At 58.5% G+C, this 19,165-nt stretch overlaps 3 protein-coding genes across 3 annotated transcripts; all 3 read right to left on the minus strand.

Moving 5' to 3' along the window:
* Positions 1–971: 971 nt before the first annotated feature.
* Positions 972–3,803, minus strand: BESB_061630 (uncharacterized protein; the record flags this gene model as incomplete). The annotated part of the gene is made up of 4 exons (XM_029364577.1): positions 972–1,441; positions 1,835–2,046; positions 2,621–2,823; positions 3,201–3,803. The coding sequence occupies 4 exons, from the start codon at positions 3,801–3,803 to the stop codon at positions 972–974; spliced, it is 1,488 nt and encodes a 495-aa protein (XP_029219285.1).
* Positions 3,804–3,844: 41 nt separating this feature from the next.
* On the minus strand, positions 3,845–5,530 carry BESB_061640 (uncharacterized protein; the record flags this gene model as incomplete). The annotated part of the gene is made up of 1 exon (XM_029364578.1): positions 3,845–5,530. The coding sequence occupies one exon, from the start codon at positions 5,528–5,530 to the stop codon at positions 3,845–3,847; it is 1,686 nt and encodes a 561-aa protein (XP_029219286.1).
* A 3,010-nt stretch (positions 5,531–8,540) lies between these two features.
* Positions 8,541–15,572, minus strand: BESB_061650 (uncharacterized protein; the record flags this gene model as incomplete). Its single annotated transcript, XM_029364579.1, has 8 exons — positions 8,541–9,579; positions 9,980–10,207; positions 10,738–10,853; positions 11,486–11,598; positions 12,216–12,494; positions 12,990–13,467; positions 14,084–14,219; positions 14,566–15,572. 8 exons carry the CDS (start codon positions 15,570–15,572, stop codon positions 8,541–8,543), a joined length of 3,396 nt encoding a protein of 1,131 aa, XP_029219287.1.
* Between the last annotated feature and the right edge of the window lie 3,593 nt (positions 15,573–19,165).

The raw sequence follows: 19,165 nt of genomic DNA on the forward strand, positions 1-19,165 counted from the left end.
CCCTCACAAGAGCGAACATTCACTTTGCAGAGGTTATGCCATCTGCAGCCCTCGAGGAACAGCCGGGCGCCCCGAGGGCCTTATGCTCTGCTCCTTTCCAGTTTACACCTGCTCACTGGGTCTCCACGCGGGCGCCGTGAGTCTCTAATTGGTTGCCTCGGCGAACCCCCCCCGCCTACTCGCGTGTCTCTCACTGGCATATCAGCTTTTATAGCTAATATCTATACAAGCGGTGTCTGTAAGCTAGACAGCGGATCCGTTTCCTTGCACTGACGCTCTATTTTTGTCGACGAACATGAACTTTTAAAATCATTTTGTCCTCCACGTTGCGCCTCGGGTTCTTCAAAATCCCCTTCCTCGCCTGTCACCATCGCCATGAAGCACGAACAGACAAACAAAACAGTCTGCGCTATCTGCGCACCAAACACGCTCTCCGGGGGGCCATCCCACAGTCCAGTTTGAGGACACTGATCTGGCACAGGATATCCAGAGAATGTTCAGGTCTCCATGATCCTACGTTCCCAGAATAGTTCACGCACACGCCCCGGGCGTAGTGTCTGCGCTAGAAGGCAGCTGCAGATAAAACCATGTTTAAATCTTTTTTGTCGAGACCCGCGCCAGGGGGCTCACGCCGTCTTGGTAAGCACCTCCGCATGAAGGTAGATGGATAGAAATAACCATGTGACCACTTTGGCCCCCTTGGGCTTCGCGTCATCATTTGCTTTCTGATTCTAGACGTGAAAAAGTGAGGAATTCAAGCACTGTGACTCGGACTCTCGCGCTCTAGTACGCGCGCTTCGTTCCCAGAAAACAGCAAGACCCCACGAGTTCCTTCCGGGCACTTTCTGAGCCCGGCGTGCGGAGCGAGTTGCCGCAGACAGCTAGCTCTGTCCTCGAGCTGAAGCCTCATCGTCCCTCGGGTGGCAGGCACCCGGATACCGAGGACCGATCTCGCCACCTGGTTCCACGTTTCAAATTGCACCGGCCTCGGAATCCGACTCGTCAGTCTCAGCAGTACTGGGCGCTGAGGAGTCTCCATCGGCGTCGGCTAGCACGAGGGAAGGCGGCTCGCGCAGGACCTCGGCTTCGATGTCTTTGAGCACGTCTTTGCGAAGGGCAACGACTCGCGGCGGCGTGCGGATCTCGCCAACTTCTGTGCCGTTTCGCAGCTGCATGTATAGTCGGTACTTTTGCCGCAGGCGATCGAGCTTAAGGGGCGTCGGCACCACAAAGGTCGTCGGCTCAGGCTGCGGGAACGGCTTCTTGAAGGCCTTCGCCTGCTGCCGAGTAAGCGCCGCGGGCTTTCCAGCCGGCACAAGGCCCGCGACCTGCTCGTCGCCCGTGTGGAAGTGCGTCGCGGTGTAAGTCGCCGCGTCGGGACCCCGTTCGGCGCCGGGCACCCACCGGCGTCGTCGCACCCAAATCGTCGGCGGAGGCGGCACTGAAAAAACACGCAACGACCCCGTTCTTCTACGTCATAAATGCACGCGATCCACGCGCAGCCGCACCCAGGGCCCAACGACATGTCGAAACTTCTCCAGGTGTGTGCGCCGAGCCCGGCGCGCGATCACGGGAGAGGAGAGAACTCAGCCTGACTCCGCAGGAACACGGGAGACGCGGGCGCGTCAAGGAGAGGCTCGCCGCAGAAGATGGACCCTAAGCGCACCCCCCGAAGGCTGAGCTTCCAGTTGAAGCTCGAGACACATACACGTGAATGGGGAGAGGAAGGAAAACAGCTGGAGGAAAGACACACATATAAGACTACGTGCGTGCGTGTGCGCTCTTCAGCGTATATGCATATTCAGGTGGCGGCCAGTCTGCAGTCTCGTCGTACCTGCGGAGGGCAGCTCTGACTCGCATATGGCGTCGATGATCTCCTCGTTCGGAATCACACGCGTCTCTACCGCCCGCTCGTCGAGGCGAATGTAGCGACTCCAGTCTCGCATTTCGTATCTTTCCAGTTTCTTCTCGTTTCCTCGTTCCGAGGGGCCCACGTGGAAGTCCATATCGTTAGGTACGTATCCGCCTCGCAGGCCGTCTACCCACCTGAACATGCAGCAGAAATGGCGCAGACCGCACAGAGCTGCGATGAATGGCTCGGAAAGGCTGGCCGCAGGGATCCGCCCCCCCCCTTCAGTTCTCCATAACGAGAGACGGATTCGAGACTATGCATGTCTAGTGAGAACTATTCCTACTTCGAGAGATGCAGGTCCGCTCCATCTACACACACGCCTCTGCGTTCCACGAAGTTGCAGTTGGAGGCTCCGCTCTCCATTCGCAGACGGGCAGTGATGAGTGTTTACGAAGACCCGCGATTTTTTGCCTTTGGCATAGCGTGCGAAAGTAGGACTGCTAGTAACCCACGTCGCGGCTGAGAGAATCGACCTTCAGAATTCGACGGATGCCCCAGGCGTCAAGCCCCCGGGCACTGATCACACTGCGCACGACGCAAAAGCTGTGGGCGCTAACTACTGTTGATCTGCATGGCGAAGGAGCGCAGATAAAAGTGCACCGGGGCAGGAGAGAGCTGGGAAGCTCCGGAGGGCGCGCAGAGTGAAACACCAGACGGAAAGGGGAGCGAACCCGAGGTTCTCGAGGGGCTCGGGAGCACTGGACTGACTCGTTGTAAGGCGTTGAGCGGCGCTTGGGAGCCACTGAAGGCGTCCTCGTGTGTGCCACCTCCTGCGTGTCGACCACCAGCTCGCCGCTGCCTTGGGCGAGAAGTCTCTGGCGAGACCGGTCCTTGAAGGGGCCCCGGTACTGGGGAGTCCGACCCTCCACTTCCCACCGCTTCCATCCTTGTTGCTTCTTCTTTTCCACGGCCTGCTTACGGAGACAGAAACAGGCGCACAGGGGCGCCACAAGGTGACTTTCCGGTCCCCCTGATCGAAGCGACTCACCGACTTTGCCCACGCGACGCGCGGCGCCGCCGAATGCAAAGTCCCTTGGAGACACCACTCTACAAATGAACACGATCGGGACAGAGATTTGTAAACAGAGATGAAGAGATGAGGGAGTTTCTGGCTAACGCAGCAGAAGACACGCGTATCGCGCACATAGCTTCCAGTTTCACAAAACAAGGAGGCGCTCCGCACTGGCATGACTCGACGAGGTTGAAGCGCTAGACCCTCGAGCCCAGCCCCTTCGTCACTGATGTTCATCGGTGTTTGGCTCCAACACGCTTCCCTGGACAGTCCTACCTCTTCGTCCGAAGCGCTGTAGTTGTCCGCCTCAGTCTTCAGCCACTGCTTAATATCCGCCGCGAATATATAGTTGAAAGGCTGGTCGAGAGTGTTGAAGAGAGAATCAACGCGATTCTGGGTGCTGGGTGAGCCGTCGACGGCGTCGTCAAATTCCCCTGAACGGCCTTTGGCTGCCCCGAGCTTGCCTTGAGCGACGCCCACTGCGCACTTTTTGGCGTCAGCTTTGGCCTCGGACTGAATTTCCACCACGGCCTGTTGCGTTTTTTTCTCCTTCGCGACGAATTTGTGTATGTTGGGCTGAAACGTGCATTCTCGGATCGCCTCCACTAGCTTGGGGTATTCGCGGTCTTCTGTGAGCTGGCTGCAGAAGCGCTCGAGGATGACCAAGGGATCGTTCGGCGCCCGCGTGCGGCGAGGGCAATTCTGAAGGTACTTTGGAGGAGGATTCACAGCTGGATGGAAGGTACAGAATTCGCCTTCGGGCATTTCGTCGAGCGCCTCCTTCAAGTGGCGCAGTTGCTGCTTCTTTCGAAGGTAGTGGGCGATTTGCTCGTCGAACCGGTTCTCCACTCTTCTCAAGCCTACAGACGGAAAGTTCATCTCGTCCTCTGCCATCCGCGCCAGCGCCGCCGCTGTGGAGCTCATGCCGCGGCGCGCGGCCCCAGGCCTGTCGTCGCCTTCACTCGCCAGTCCCCCCGACGCTCAGCTTCTCGCTCGCGCTCGCGGGCCTTTCTCCGCTTCGCATCCAGCTTCCGCGAGTACTCGAGGATGTAAGGCTTGAAGAATTTCTTCGCCTCCTCGGGGTTGACTTTCTCCACGAGTTTGCGGCACTCGCACATGAGGCGGTCCCGGAAGAGGTCGATGTCGGAGTTGCCAAACTCGTGCGCGAGGATGTCCAGCGCGACGGCCTCGAACTTTTTGCGAGGAACAAAAAGCGAAGGTGTCGCGGAGGCGTCCACGCCGAGTCGCTGGTCGACGTTGAGCATCACGACTTGGTTGTGCTGTCGAGCGAGTCGCTTGCTCGCGCGAGCGGCCTCGGCGTTCTCCTTCTCGAGTTTCGCGGCCTCGCTCTCCGCGTCGGGAGCCAGGTCGACGCACATGGGGTCTGGCGGCTTGGGGTACGGATAGATCGGCGGCTCAGTCGGCACGGAGACGGGCGGGTTAAGGCCGCCTCGCGGGCCCGCTTGGGTGAACCGCAGGGACGCGTCGAAGTGCGGTCCGAGCGTTTGGCCGTCCCTCAGGATCTGCTTGCTCGAGCGACTCACCGCCACCTGGATGAGACGCGGCAGACAGGCCTGCACGAAGCGCTCCTCGATGCGCGATAAGCCGCCCGCGCCTTCGGGGGCCTTCTCCGAGGCGCCCGCAGGCCGCAGCACGCCGCGCCGAATCTCCTCCCTCTCTTCCGCCTCGTTCGCAGACCTCCGCGCGCTCTTCGGGTTCCGCAGCTGCGCCTGCGAGGCCAGCTGGAAGAAGTCGACGACGCCCTCTCCTGCGGCATCCAATTTCTTCCACAAATCCCCCAGTCGCTCTTGCCGATACAGGTCGATAATTTCCCTGGACTTCTCGCACAACTTCGGGGCGAACCGGTACACGGGAACGCATCGGCGCGGGCGGCCGCAGGGGGGCACGCCGGATTTCTTTGCGTCACTGGACTCGCGGTCGCGCTCGCCCGCAGAACCCAGCGGCTGCCGAGGCCCTCGACAGCCGCTCACCTCCCAGGTGGGCTCGTCCTCCGGCGAGTCTCTCACGAGGAGAACTTCGTCGCTATGCATCAAGTCGACAGTTGGCGGCGTGGCGTGTACGTGGTAGCCCGCGTACTCATCCCAATGAATCTGCACGCCGTATCCGCCTGCCTTCTCGAGGCGTTCCTCCAGGCCAGTGGAGGTTTTTTTGGGTCGCAGGCGCGGCTCCGCCGGCGGGCATCCGATGTATTTTAGGGGGGTGCCTCGGCGCGAGGACGCCGTTTCCTTTTCAGTCGCTTCCGCCTTGGCTTTTCGCACGCCGGAGCTGGCATCGTAGAAGCGCGGAGCGACGATGGGCTTCTTTGGCATGTCGCTCTTCTTCCGAGGGGCGGTCGAGGGCGCCCGACGCTCAGACGGGCGAAACATGTCGATCTGCGGATGCGCAAAGAGCTCTTCGCTTCGCATCCGCGCATCAAAGTCCTCAGAGATATCGAGAGTGCCGCATGCTCGCCGCGCAGGCACCACATGTCGGCTCCGCGCCCGCGTCGGAGCACGCGACAGGTCTCGGCGGCATGACGAGGCGCCGACATACTGTGACCGCGAGAGCTCCTGAGGCTGCCCGCGGCTCCCTACTGCAGCCAACATTGGAGGTGTTTGATTAGAGGTCACAGAACGAAACAGACGCGAAATGAGAGACAGACATTTGGTTGGAGTACACGCATTCCAGTCGTCTGCAGTTCTGTCAACGAAAAAGTCTGCTCGGATTGCAGGCTAGACAATACGTCTGCTGCTGGCTGCCCGATCACGAGCCGCTGCTGGGCTCAGCTCTCCCGCGTGGTTCACGCCGCAGGCGCTTGTGTCGAGGCTTGCAGTTTGAAAGTTTTCGTGTCGATCTCCCTGTCGAGAAGGTCTCAAATCTCGGGGCAGGAGACGCAGAGCTCCCTCCCTCTTTCGCTGACTCCTCGTCCTCTGGGTATGTCCACGGTTACCTCCAATCGAGGAGGAGGAGATCCCCGAATCCGCATAGTCGCCGGGTCGAGTGCGAACCGCAGTCTCGACTCGAAAAATATTCTCGCTGAGTCCGGGCGACAAAAAACACAATTACGAAGCGCTCCAGGGCGGTTTGTCTACGCGGAACCACACGCGGCGCAGAAACCCTCTTTTTGTTCCCCGTGGACGAGGCTGCGCCGAAACCGGAATCCACCCACAAAAAACAGATGCAGGCGCGCCACGAAATGAACATGCCCTGTCAACAGAAGCAAAGCACCCGCTGCGCAAACGAACAGAGAGCCACGACACGCAGAGGAAATAAAATTCGCATGGACGGGCGGACGGGCCATGAGGAGAGTCTGCCAGCGAGGCCTTGTGCGGCGCAGTCCACGGGGGAAACTCAGCGCGTTTGGGTCGAGCGCTAGCTTGGGAGTTTGAAGTGAGGAAAGCAATTAAAACTGGTGAATTGTGGCTCAGAGCAAGTTCGGTCACGTCTCTCGCTGCGGTTTCCCGCAAAGGGCCGCGCTCCGCAGAGAAAAGACGCTCAACTCGTCTTGGCTCAACGCGCGCGCTAGCGCCGAGCGTTCCACGTCCAGCCCGGCTGCGGAAGCCGCCGGCGCGCGTGCGTTTCGCAGGACATTCGAATTCATTCTCGGCGAATCGAGGCGCTCTTTTTCGCGCGCGGTCGTCGGGAGATGGTCGAGGGCTCTCACAAGATAGGGAGTTTTTGCGGAGCCTCAAAACGTGTCTCGCGCAATCGACGCAGAAAAATGAGATGGAGTGGCTGCGGTCTCGCACAGCTGTCTGTGGAAGACCGAGCCCGCTGGTCTTCACTCGAAATGGCGCCGAAACTTGCGTTCTTCGCAGCCCACATTCGCACAACGCTCTGAACTCCCTTCCGTTGCGCCTTTTTCTACGCGCGGCTTCCATCTCTATTTCTTTCTGTCCATGTGCAGCTGGCAGCCTCCACAGGAGCGCGACGCGCCAAAGACACGCCGTTGCTGTAAATCCGCCCCTCGAGTCGCGGCTAGAGGCGTTCGCCCCTGCTAGAGCTTTCTCTACAGTTTCATACAGCATAAATTTTTTTGTGACCGATCTCTGCGATCATCCAGGAAAGCAGCCCCGTGAAGCACGCCTTTCTGAGGGGTGGAGCTAACGGTGTAGCTGTCTGCGGACGCCAGCCTACAGTCTAATGCGGAGTAGAGGCTGCCGAACCTGTCGTTGAAGTGCCGCCGTATTCCCGTTGACGAAAGAAAATGTCGCGGTTGCCATGCCGTCAGGAACTCGACAGTGGTCCCAACAGTTTTGTGTCCGCACGTGGAAGGGATTCTCCTCGAACGCCCTCGTAGGCGAGGTGCCACACGACGCCGCAGTACCCGCGAGACTCAACGGAATGCGCCGATTCGTTTTCCACTCCTTCAGGAAGAGCGCTCGAGGGTATCCCCCCCGCCCCCCCCCCCCCCCTTTGTGCGGCCGTTTGCGAATTCGACAGTTCTGTAGGGTAGCCAGACACGCGCAAAAGTTCAGTCATGCGGTTCGGGGGCCTCCACCTCCGCACGCATCTAGTGCTTGTTTTGCTGCGCTGCGGAGCTGGTGCCTCTCTAGGAGACAGGTCCAGTCATCTAAAAGCACTGGAGGGACAGCAGCTGTCCTGAGCTTTGTCAGGAACGTGCTTAGTGCACAGTCCGTTGCTCCACGCCAGCCGCGACGCCGCGCGAGCGCATGAAGTCACCGAAGCTGCCATCTGCAACGTACGCGGCAGGAATCCAAAACTGAAAGACCGCTCTCGAGTTTGCGGGGGCCCCGACAGCACGCGGGAGAGCGAATCTCAGCCAGGCGAGCTGCATTCGGAACAACGGTCGCGCCCTCTTCAAGCATTGAGTATGCCGCACCTTAGAGGCTGTCAGGCAGTGACACGCGACTTTAGAAGCGAGCCGGCACCGCCCAAGATGGTGCCGCAGGCAGTGCTGCGACACACTGGGGATTAGCTGCGCTCGGCCCAAGGGCCAGACAGCCCCAGCTGAGGTCTAAGACCATGAGGCACAGCAATTAAGTGCCCTCTTTTTGTGTCGCTCTGTGCCTACAAATTTCCCTCTGCAAAAGCTGCGCACTCGCCGCGCTGTGCCTGGGCAGCGAAGATATCGCTTCAAGCTTCACTGCAGCCGAGATGCCTCTGCTGCGAGTCCGTTTAGCGAAACCGGTTTGCTCCACGCCCGCAACGACCGAAAAACACCGCACCTGTGCAAAGTGGATCTTCGTTTCTCCGTAGGGAAGTGCCAGCCAGTTTTGCCGCATTATTCGACAGAGAACCAGACGAACGACCTAAGAGGCCTCCCTAATTTACACACAGTCAACACCGGGCCTTAAAACCCACGCGTTCCTCTAAAACATGGTGCCTGCCCTGGCAGCCTCGTCTCGACGCGTGTCCAACCATCTTCTCTCCATCGCTGCGTCTTTCTCTACGCATCGCCGAGTTCAGCGGAGTAGCCTGCGTTTCGTTTCGACTACAGTGTCTCAGCCTCGCCCTTCCCTTTGCTTCCTAACTCGCATCTTCAGTCTCTCCCTCTCCTTTCTTCAGTTTGCTTTTCGCGGTCTTCCGCGCGCCCTCCTTCTCGTCGCGCAGGACGACGAAAGCGCCATGCGTTTCTCCTTCCATGTGAACCGTTCAGCGCCACCGTGAAGCCCGTGCGCGTATCGGTGCTGCGGCAGTCAACGCGATGACCTCGTACGCTCGACAGGATCTCGTCTCTATTTGTATTCTGCCCTGCTTCAGCCTCAGACCGGCACTCTTCAAGAGTGTCTCTTCGGCCGCGCCATCCTCGCCAGTCGGCATCCCGCTCGCCACCTGCGTGGGAGGGTCTCCCGAACTCCCCGTCGTCGCCTGGGCTCCACCGAAGACTTCCTTTTCCGTGGCGCCCGCTGCCTGCCTCGAGCTTTCTTCCCCCTGACCTCCCTTTTCTCCTTCTCGAGCGATCGCCCGCTGTCCGCCCCCCGCGCCCAGACTTTCTCCATTGCCGGCGTCGTGGGTCGTCACCCTTCCTCCTTCCCCCACTGCTTGAGTCTCGGTCGCTTCCGCTTCTTTCGCCTTGCAGGCTGCGGCGCTGTCGAGAGCCTGCCTCTGCGCGGCCGCCGTCGCTTCATCTCGCGCTTCTTCGCTGCTCCTGTCTCGCCCTCCCCCGTGTCTCCACTCTGTGCCCTCGTGGAGGCGACTGGCTGAGCGCAACTGGCCGAGAGGACTCGCTGCCGAGTCCGCGAGCCTGGATGCCGGAGAAGAAGAGGAGAAGGACGAAATCGAGAAGAGACGGTACGCGTGCGGCGAGAAAGAGGCGGAAAAAGATTCCGATGAGGAGAAAGACGAAGTCGGACCGCGCTCCGAGACGTACGGCGAGGGGGAGGACAGCGAGAAGAGAGAGGCAGAAGAGCCGCCAGACGGCGAATCTGACGCAGGCGCCGACAAGGGGAAAGACGAAGCGGGCAGCGCAGAAGGACGCGCATGAGAGGCAGAAAGAGGCGCAGCGGAAGCAGACGAAGGAGCGGGGGCAGCCGCACGAGGGGCGTTAGCTCTCATCCGCTCCGCGAGACGAGCAGAGCGCTCAAGGAGAGACCTCAGCGCCTCCGCTTCGACTGCATCTCTGCGGCGCTTCAAGGCGATAATCGCCAAGAGGAGCCCAGCCAGCACGATGACGAGGACCGAACACAGCCGGCTGTGCGCACGAAAACAACACACACAGAGAAGCGGATGAAGCCAGCGGAACCAGGAGCGAATGCGCGAGGACGCAAGGAACTGAGGAGCGGAAAAAAGGCAAGAGAAAAAACACACCGACACGCAAACCGAGGAGATATCCGCGCGAGTGAATATAAACCCGAATGCATAGAGAGGCAATTGCCTACTCTGATGTGGACGCTGAAGACTCCAACGGCAGAGCTGCAGGCCCCCCTCTGGCACTCTTTCACCCTCCCGCTACTACGTGTTTCGCCCGTTTCTCCGCCCTCTCCTCTCTCCCTCTCTGTCTCGCATCTTTCGTATTCCGACGTTTTTTTGCACGCGTGCGTTCGCGTTCTCTGCGCGGCACCGCGGCGTCGGCGCCCCTCTTCGGCTCGCACCTCGCCGCACGACGCTTCTCGGCAAGCGCCGCGAGGACGCGGTATTCGCGCGGACTGACAGCCGCGCCGCCGAGCCGCGCGACGAGGAGGGTCCCGTCTTCTTCGTTCTCGCTCTCCTCGGGCAGCAGCGAGCCCGCGGCGGTGCGGTAGCCGACAAAGAGCGAAGCCGTCAAGATGTCCAGCAGGCGAAGCGCGAGAATGGTCATCGCCGAGCGAACCTGCCGGGGGCTGCGCGCGGAGTCAGAAGAAAGAAAAAAAGCCGCGTTCAATGCCTACGAGAGAAGACGCCGCCTGGAGCCCGCCGCAGCTCGCTACGTCTCCCCCCCCGACCGCACGCGAAGTCACCAGGAGACGAACCCGAAAAGGGCGCCAAAAGGCCCTGCGCAAGTCGCAGGAGCGACGGCAAGACCGCATGCAAAGAGTCCAGCCGAAACAATCGAGTCGACCGCGGCACCCGATGCCGCGCAGAACACAGGAAAGACTCGCAGGCGACAGCCCCAAAACAGCCCAAAGCGAATCGCTGCAAACGAAGAACTACGAACCCCGAAGCATATATGCATGCACATATGCACAGATATGTGGAAACCAATAGAAGATGCATTCGAATATACATTAACTTGAATGCATACAGAAATCCCTGTGCATCTCCTTCGGCGAGTTGTTGCTGCGTGGGTGGCGGAATAGATGTAGCCGTCGGTCGAATAGGTGAGGGTGCTTTGCGCATCACACACAACGAAGCTCTCGCCTCCGCAACTTACGTTTCAGCTTCGATAAGAAAGACGTCCAGTGGGGAGACGAGGAGCGACAGAAGGCCGCGCAGGAAGCAGTGCAGGAACGAAGAAGAGAGAGTCAAGTAGAGCGCCAAATTCAATGTCTGGACGCAAACACACACACTGGGGAGCGAATGCAAGAAAATACACAAATTCCCGCACGTAGAGCCGTCGCTATGTCCCTTACACGCCTTCTCAACACATGCGATATATAAGTATCGTTTTTCGTACATACCCTTTTTATACTGCAGCCAGTGCGGTTTTAAATACAAATACTGCAAACAAGCGCGGCTATTCTTCCTCGGTAGGCAGTCGGCGGCATCGGAATAGCGTACGAACAAGTATATGTGTGGATCCATCTACGTGTATCTACATATATATATACATATATATACATACATATATGCATATATATATATATATATATTTGACGGTTCATTTAGTCGCGGGTCGCATGCGGATAGCTGTTTTACGATTGAAGAGCGAGCTGTGCTGTGGCTCCACACGCGGCCTTCCCCGAGATTCCTTCAGCTGAATTCTGCGGGTGGCGGCCTCTGCGCGCTCTTCCTCTGCTGCGCTCTCTCGGGACATCGGAGTCCTAGATGAGTGTGGAAGAGCCAAACAGCCGCGCAGGGGCATGTGTGCACTTTGAATAGTTTGTTCTTTTCGAAAAATTGGTTGCAGCAGGAGCTCTGCAGCTTTACTTTCTGGCCTTCTGACCGTTCACACAACGCACCTGGAGGAAGAAGCAGCAGATGAAGTTCAGAGGCGCGTACGCGTCGTCGCTGATAAGGCACCACGTCCAAACGCGCGCGAACAGATCTACTGCGTGGAACAGAAACATCAGGCCTGAGACAAAAAGGAGAAACAGGCGACGCCTGTCGTTAGAAGTCGCATAGTCGCGTGCACACGGAACATATGAAAAATCTTAAACGCCAAAGCACGTCCTCGTTCCTCGCTTCTTCCGCCTGGTCGCTCAACCTGACGGGCGAAGAGCGCAAACGTGCCGCCACACTCTTCCAAAGCAACGGATACAGACTCACTCCACAGGCGAGAAAAGCCTTATATTTTACTACCGCTATTTCTTCGATAAGGCGGATACAACGCGATTCACGGGTAGGCACACACGCAAATTATCTGCGACGACACATTCAAGCTGCTCACTGTCTCCGCCGTTGCCTCACATCGCCCCGACCTCTTCCTCTGCCTCTCTTCGTCCGGCCGCTGCTCACACGAACCAATCGACGCGCGGCCTAACCGCCCCAAGTCCAGTACGCAACTCCTCCTATATATATATATATATATATATACATCAGCCAATCCTATATCCACGATACATACACGACGACACGAAGCACATGCACGGTTACAACAGATGTAGACATACACACATATATAAAAACATAGGTGTAGATACGGAGATGTTTAAACCCTCAGACCGCGTCGAGTTCCCGTCTCTGTCTCACCTAGCAGACACCGGAGGGAGGTGTCGTGGAGCGCGTGGCGGAGTTCGGTGCGCGGGCGAGACTTTTGCACATGCCCGAGGAAGCGATCGAGCATGATCCAGCCCACTGTGATGCAGGACAGGAAGACCGAGAGTGGGAGCAGCAGCGACGAGCAGAACGCGACGGTGGCGCTCTGGCGAGTGAGACTCAGGAACGAAGAGAGAAAACACGAAGACCGCGACGACGAGAGAAAAGAGTACGCCAGCGTCGAGTCTTCGGCCGAACTCGTGATTTCATCGCCTGAAAGAAACAAAGGAAAAGACAACAGGGCGCAAGGCTGAGGCGACTCAGAATGGCAGAGCGAGAAGATAAAGGCACATGCGCATCACTCGCCACTGTGTAAAAAAGCGTGAATCCATCGAGAATTCTCCTCTGCAAACATCCACTGGTGCTCGACTTGACTCAATTTTGCCTTCACGCCCTACTGCCTCCCTGCAAGGTCCGCGCTCTTCCTCCTCATACAGATGAAAATATATCAGAAAATTGCAAGTATATAGAGATATTGACGAATTCAAGTGAATGTTTAGGCCAATGTATTTTTACATTTTTACAAAACAATATTTATTTATACAGACGAAATTTTACACACGAGGACAAGATGCACATGCACGGTTACAGCCCGAATACATCCATACGACCGGTGTCGGTACAGTTTCGTGCCGGCAGCGTGGTTGTTTTGCGCGCGATATGTTTTCTGTGGCAAACTTTCAGCGGGAGCGCGTAAGTGCCTCTCACCTGTGACAAACAGCTGCCCTCCTCCGTAGAGAACGACGTTGCTGTAGATGTACAAGAGCGGAAACTGAGTCAGTCCCACCCAGGCGTTTTGCAAGTTCTGCAGTTGCTGCTGCGTGGAGGCTCGGAGCGAAATTCTCTCTCTCGCACGTCCCGCCGCCGAAGACGTCGACGCGCCGCCCTCGCGCGCCGCTGGCTGTCGGCGCGAACTGTGTGCGCCACTTCCGACCTCGCCGCTCGCCCGCAGCACCCCGCTGGCGAGCGCAGCCGAGGGGGGACTGTCGCCCGCTGCGGCCGCCGGCGCCCGCGCCGAGGAGGGCGAGCGGCCTGCGGCGGGCGTCAAGGAGACACTCGCTGCGGCCTCCGAGGAGAGAGTCGGCGTCCGGGGCTCGAGGGGAAGCGACGCCGCTGCGAGCGACGAGAAGAAGCGGGGCGGCGCCGCCACGGTGCGGCGGCCGACGGAAGGGAAATTGGGTTTTACCTGCGCAGACGCGGACGCGACACGCGGAATGCTAGTGGTAGCGGCTCGCCCGACGGCCGTTAAAAAGAGGGGGCCTTCTACATCTGCTGCTTAGACCGCTTCAGCGCCAGCCCGCACCCCCCCACCGTGGGTGCGCGGATCGGGTCGCAGGTGTCGGGAGTCCAGACTGAGAGGACGCCGTGCGGTGATTGATCTTTACACAGCTCAACCAGGTCTCAAACTCCAGTAGACTCATGTTCGACTAGTTCAGATAAATCTATTGATGCTAGATCGGACAGCAACGATCGCCAGGACACGCGAAGCAGAACGGGCAATGCATCTTGCTGCATTCTCGCGCTACATCGAAAAACCGGGAGTTGCGTGAATGAGTGAACGTCACGCCAGAGCCGGTTCACACGGCGCTCGCCGTGGTCAGACTCCCTTTTTCTGGGGAGTATATACTGCGAGTGAGACTACAGTTCTGGATCGCGGATCATTTGTACGGAGACGGCAGCTACGTATAATGTGATAATAACGATACACGGCCCACCAGTGATCAGCGAGCGCTTGCGTCGCAGCTTCGGCAGTGTCCGCCGCAAAAGCTGTAGGTGATACGAGGCTCCCGGAGGAGACCTACCTCGACGAAAACAGCCAGGCCTAGAATAGCCAAAAGGGCCTTCAGGTACTCGCGATCCACCGCGTAGAGGAGCGCCGAGAATACCCAGGCAGTCGTCTGAGTCAAAAGTATCACCGCCCCCGTCGCCCGCTGACCTCTGCAACAGCGACACACAAGCGAGTAACCCACAGACAGCACGAAGAACGCCTTCGCATGGCGTAATGGGCTTCCAAAAACAACGTGAGTCATACCGAAGAGAGCCACATAATGTCATGCATGTCAAAGACATATATATGTATAAATATGCAGAGGGAGAGAAGAACCGAGAGCCACGGTATGAGAGAGTGACGGCGTCGTGGCAGCATACAGACTCACAAAGCTGCGGCCTCACGCAGACGTCCGCCTAACCGCGCAAAGGGAGGAAGGAAAGGCCACATAACGCAAGAGCGAGTGAGTGCAAATGTTGGCTTTTACGAGGCGCTGCTGAGCGAGCTCCAACTTACTTGAGGACGAAGAAAATCCCGTTTAGAGAATGGACAACAACGTTGATTACGTACAAGAAAAGCGTCGTCTCGACTCTCCACTGTGTGACTTTGCGACTGAAGTTCCTCGCATCCGTGCTGGAGCTCTGGTGGCGGGAAGAACCCCTCGCCCCTCTCGGGGTCTCTTGCGAGAAGACGGAGGCGCCGGAGCCCAACCGACCGCGGTCGCGCCCCACGCGCGCCTCTGACGGCGCTCGCCCTGACAAAAGCAGGCCCCGCAAGCGGGCGAGTGCGGCACTGCCGAGACGAACCGAGTGCTCAGATAGCGACAAACGGCTTCGTGAAGCAGCGGCGTGGCGAGAAGGAAAGAGCACCGAAGGAGCTCTGCTGTCGCCGTCTGTCTCCAGGCTTTGAGCGCGAGCCCGACCAACCTGCGCGGAGCGAGGAGACGAAGCGGCTTGATGCCGGCTCTGAAGCCGAGTGGAAGGCGAAGAGGAACGTGAAGAAGGGACAGAGGTAGAAGTTTCGAGCGGAATGAGCCGAGTTCCCTCTCGTGCCTGAGGAGAAAAGCCCTCTGTCACGCCAGCCCCTGCGCCTCTCCCATTCGCCGCAGAAGTGCGCATCTCTTCGGTGCCGTCTGGTTCTCCGCTGCGCCCCCTCTCCTCCGCCGCAGGTATTCTCCTCTCGTCCTCTCTGTGCCCCTGGTTGTCTCCCTGAAAAGCTGCGCGGACCGCGCGCCGGCGCTCGGGAGAGAATGCCCTGAAGCTACCGCTGCAGTGCAGGCCTTCTGGCGGACAGGCGTCGCCGGCGGCGCGCGGAGACGCTCCAGCGAGAAAGCGGGCGGAGGAAAAGGAAGAAAAGCGCGAAGGCGGAGAGGAGGGAGGGAGAGGAGGGAGAGGACAGACTGTGCGACCCGCGGGCTCCGCGGCGAGAGCTCCAGGGGGTGAGAGGGGCGAAGGGAGGCTGCACGTCCCCTCGAGACCCACGCCCCTGCCCGACGGGCGGGCGCACGCGTCGGGCGAAGGCATTCGCGAAGAGACGCAGGAGACAGCGGAGACAAGCAGAGGAAGGGAGGAAAGAAAAGCAGACGAAGGGATCAGCGAGGAAGACAGCTGGGCGCGCACGAAAGTGAAGGCCCACCTGAAAGGGGAAGTGAGCGACGACGTGCGCAGAGGAGCGAGCGACGACGGAGGAGAAAGGTGAAGAATGCGGACAGAGAGAAAAAGCTGTCGAACGCCAAGAATACGACCAAGACAATAACGAAACAAACAGGAAAGGGCCTAGGGAAGAAGGCTCGGCGCGTCCTTGTGTCCTGCAGGTCGAGGCTGGCCACGGCGGATTCGCGGCTCTTTCCGAAAAACCGCGAGGAGGGAGCAGGCGGAGAGGAATGCAAATCCTTCCCTCGCCAAGCGGCACGCCGCCCCTGACGACACCGACACCACGAAGGAGCCAGGAGAGAGGAGAGAAAGAGGGGAGAGGACACACAGGAGAGGAAGGAGAGGAAGGAGAGGGGGGAGAGAGAACAGAGACGTCCGCTTTCTCTGGGTATTCGTCTCAAGCCTTCCACAGACACGCGCGCACAGCATGCGCACACGTGAGCGCCTTCCTAGCGCACGGAGACGGCAGTTCGCAGTCCAGTCGACGACGTGAGAAGGAAAAAAAGACCGAAAAAAACGCGGGGGAAGCTCTCTTTCGTGAACGGGCTGTCCGTGGCGGGCACAGACTGGCTCCACTAACAGCGCCCGGATGCCTTCCTCGAGACGAAACGCAAAGAGCCTAAGGCAAGAGAGAGGAGAGAGGAAGCTGCGCCGTCAGAAAGCTTGAAAAGAGAAGGAAAAGTCTGGATTACGAGACCCCGGCGCGAAAAAAAAACGAGCGAAAGCCGCAAAAGAGAGAAGCTGCAGCTCGGGTTGATGGCGAATAGGAGACTGGCAACCGGGAGACACGACAAAGAGTGAGCGCCGTCTAGCCCTCGATTCTTCAGTAGCATCGCACGAATTCGATCTCTCCTGTTCAGCGGTTTGGCCATAACTCGTCATCATTTGGCGTGCTGGAGAAGACGCGGAGACAGCGCAGCAAGCCGCGAGCCGTTTAGCAACGAGAAGTCGCCGCTGGCGCGAAAAGCGCGGCGGAGTCAACAGCTGGTGCGCGAACGGGGAGGGCGCGCGGAGGACACCCTCGTCGGGCGCTGAAGGGGAGAGGCCACAGAACGACGAAAAACGCGCGAACGGAGACTAGGGGAGCGGCGAGACGACGGAGAAGGAGGAACCAGAGGATGCGATCTCCTGATCGACGCAGAAGAAGATGCGAGCTAGAAGCCCAGACAAGGCAGGAACCTGAAACGGCGATACCGCTGAACCAGACTAGACGAGACGCAGAGGAGGGAGCGGGAGCGAGAGGTTAAGAAGAGGCTAGAGGAGCGAGGAGAAGGCAAGTGAGGCAAAGCGCAAAGCGAGAGCATGGCGCCGAATCAACGGACTCGCAAGTCAATACGTCGTCGAGAAGGAGACGCGACTGGAGGCTGCAACACACACAACCGATGGCTCAAGGCGCTGGGCGCCTCAGGCAGAGGTCGACGGACAGCAGGCGGGTGAAACAGGGTTCCGCCTCTCACGAAGAGAAGAGCGAAGGAGGATGGAAAGACGGGAGAGGAGGAAGACGGACGCTGGGCCTTGAGACGGGGGCTAGGAGGCCCTGCGGAGTGCACGGCATACGAGACAGTCAAACGGAGTTGTAGCGTACAAGGTACCGCGCGAAGAAGAGAAGGCAGCAGCGGACAGAGGATGAACAAGGAAAAAAGCAAAACATTGCTAGACCTCGAGCACTGAGACTCAGAGCCACGATGCGCGTAGAATAAGAGTTTGATGCCGCAGCTGAAGTGAGACAAACGCCTCGACGAGCAAGCAGATGCCCTCAGTGGCCTAGGCCTAGTGTGGTTCCCTAGTCCACGAAGATCGTGGACAGCGACAAAGGAGGACATCTGTTTCGCACACCTGAACCCCCACTCATCCCTGCTCACGCAAGAGGATTGCTCAGCTTGTACAGAACTTTTCTCATGCCCTCGAGGGCGGGAGGCGCCGAACTGGAGAGCAGCCTAGCCGTCAAGGGCCGCTGCTTTCCACTCTCAAAAGCAGGAACCTTCTCCTTCCAGCCGTTCTCCTTTCCATTGCTTCAGAATGCAGACTCCTGGGATAAATTACGTGAATATGTGCAACGCTGAATACTGCAATTCCCTTTGGGGAGTGGAAGAAGCTCCCACACCAGCGCGCCCCGTAACGCAGTGCTCACAGCGCCAGTGCAGGGCCCCCTCCATGTCTCCGCCACAAGCTCCTGCCTGCCCGAGGCTTGCTCGACTCGCTGCACACCAGAAAAAACGAATTCATTCTAATTTTGCATCAACAGCAGCAGGCCCTGGCGGTCGGTCCAGCTTCGCCTATGCGCGGCCACAGGCTGATCGCGCAAGCAAGTGTGTTTTCACGGCGAGCATGCTCCCTTTTTACCCGCGATGCAGTGTCGCTTTAGCTACCACAGCTGCCTGGTGCGTGCCTTAGCTAATCCGTCTCATGCGGGTGCACAGCGACACGCCGGCCGTCGCGCACATGACGGGGCCTCGCACGCGTGGCTATGAGCTGTGCGTATCCTTGTAAATCCCACAAACGTGTATCCATACGTATACTTATGCATATGTATGTATATATAGATACGTATGCATTGGGGTTTATGGTACTACATACATACGTACATACACATATACAAATATGTATTAAGGTTTGGGGTATTACATACATATATATGCGCATATATATATACATACATACATGCGCATATATATGTATGTGCTACATACATGCGTGTCCAGGAGTGTGCCTGCATGAATATATGCTTTCACGTGCGTCTGCCTGGAAGTGTGGGGGTGTGTGACGCTTTGGCCTCCAACGTGGGAGCGCGGCAACCCAGGTTCATTTATTGCCAAGACACAAAACGCCTCCGCGTTCAGTTTTTTCCGAAGAGCTTCTTCCCCGGCGCCTGGCGCCCTCTGTGACGAGAGAGCGAACGTAGCAACCGCCAGGAGGGGACGACAGAAAAAAGTGAAGAAAGGAAGACGGTAGCGCACCACGGCTGCCAGACACTCGGAGTACGGATGAGGCATCCATGAACAAGTTTTTCTCGAGCCCCGAGAAGCCCCCGTCTTCCTTCTCCCGCGAGCACGCCCCTTTGGGCTGCTGGCTCAGCCCCGCTTCTTGCTGGAGGAGCGGATACGCCACCCGAAACCAAACAGGAAACAACAAAAGACAGCGAGAGAGCGTAAAGGGGCGAGGCTCCAAGAACAGACGCGACACCGAAGAAAGCGAAGAGCGCTCCACCGCCCCACCCACGGCAGGCTTCCATGAAGAAGAGACCGGAGAGAGGCGCGTCGCTGAAGACGAGCGAAACGCGCCGTCCTAGCGGGAGTCAGCCAGAAGGAACACACGTCTTTCAACGACCAGATGACCCTTCTCACCCACTCACTTCACTTCACTCACTTCCCTTTCCTCGGGCCACTCTAGCCTCAGCGTCTTCCGTGGCTCATATTACATCTTAAGGCGTCTTTTCTTCTCGCCGTGTCCTGCTGTCTAGCGTT

This window comes from Besnoitia besnoiti, chromosome V (assembly GCF_002563875.1).
Source record: "Besnoitia besnoiti strain Bb-Ger1 chromosome V, whole genome shotgun sequence".
Classification (NCBI taxonomy): domain Eukaryota; phylum Apicomplexa; class Conoidasida; order Eucoccidiorida; family Sarcocystidae; genus Besnoitia; species Besnoitia besnoiti.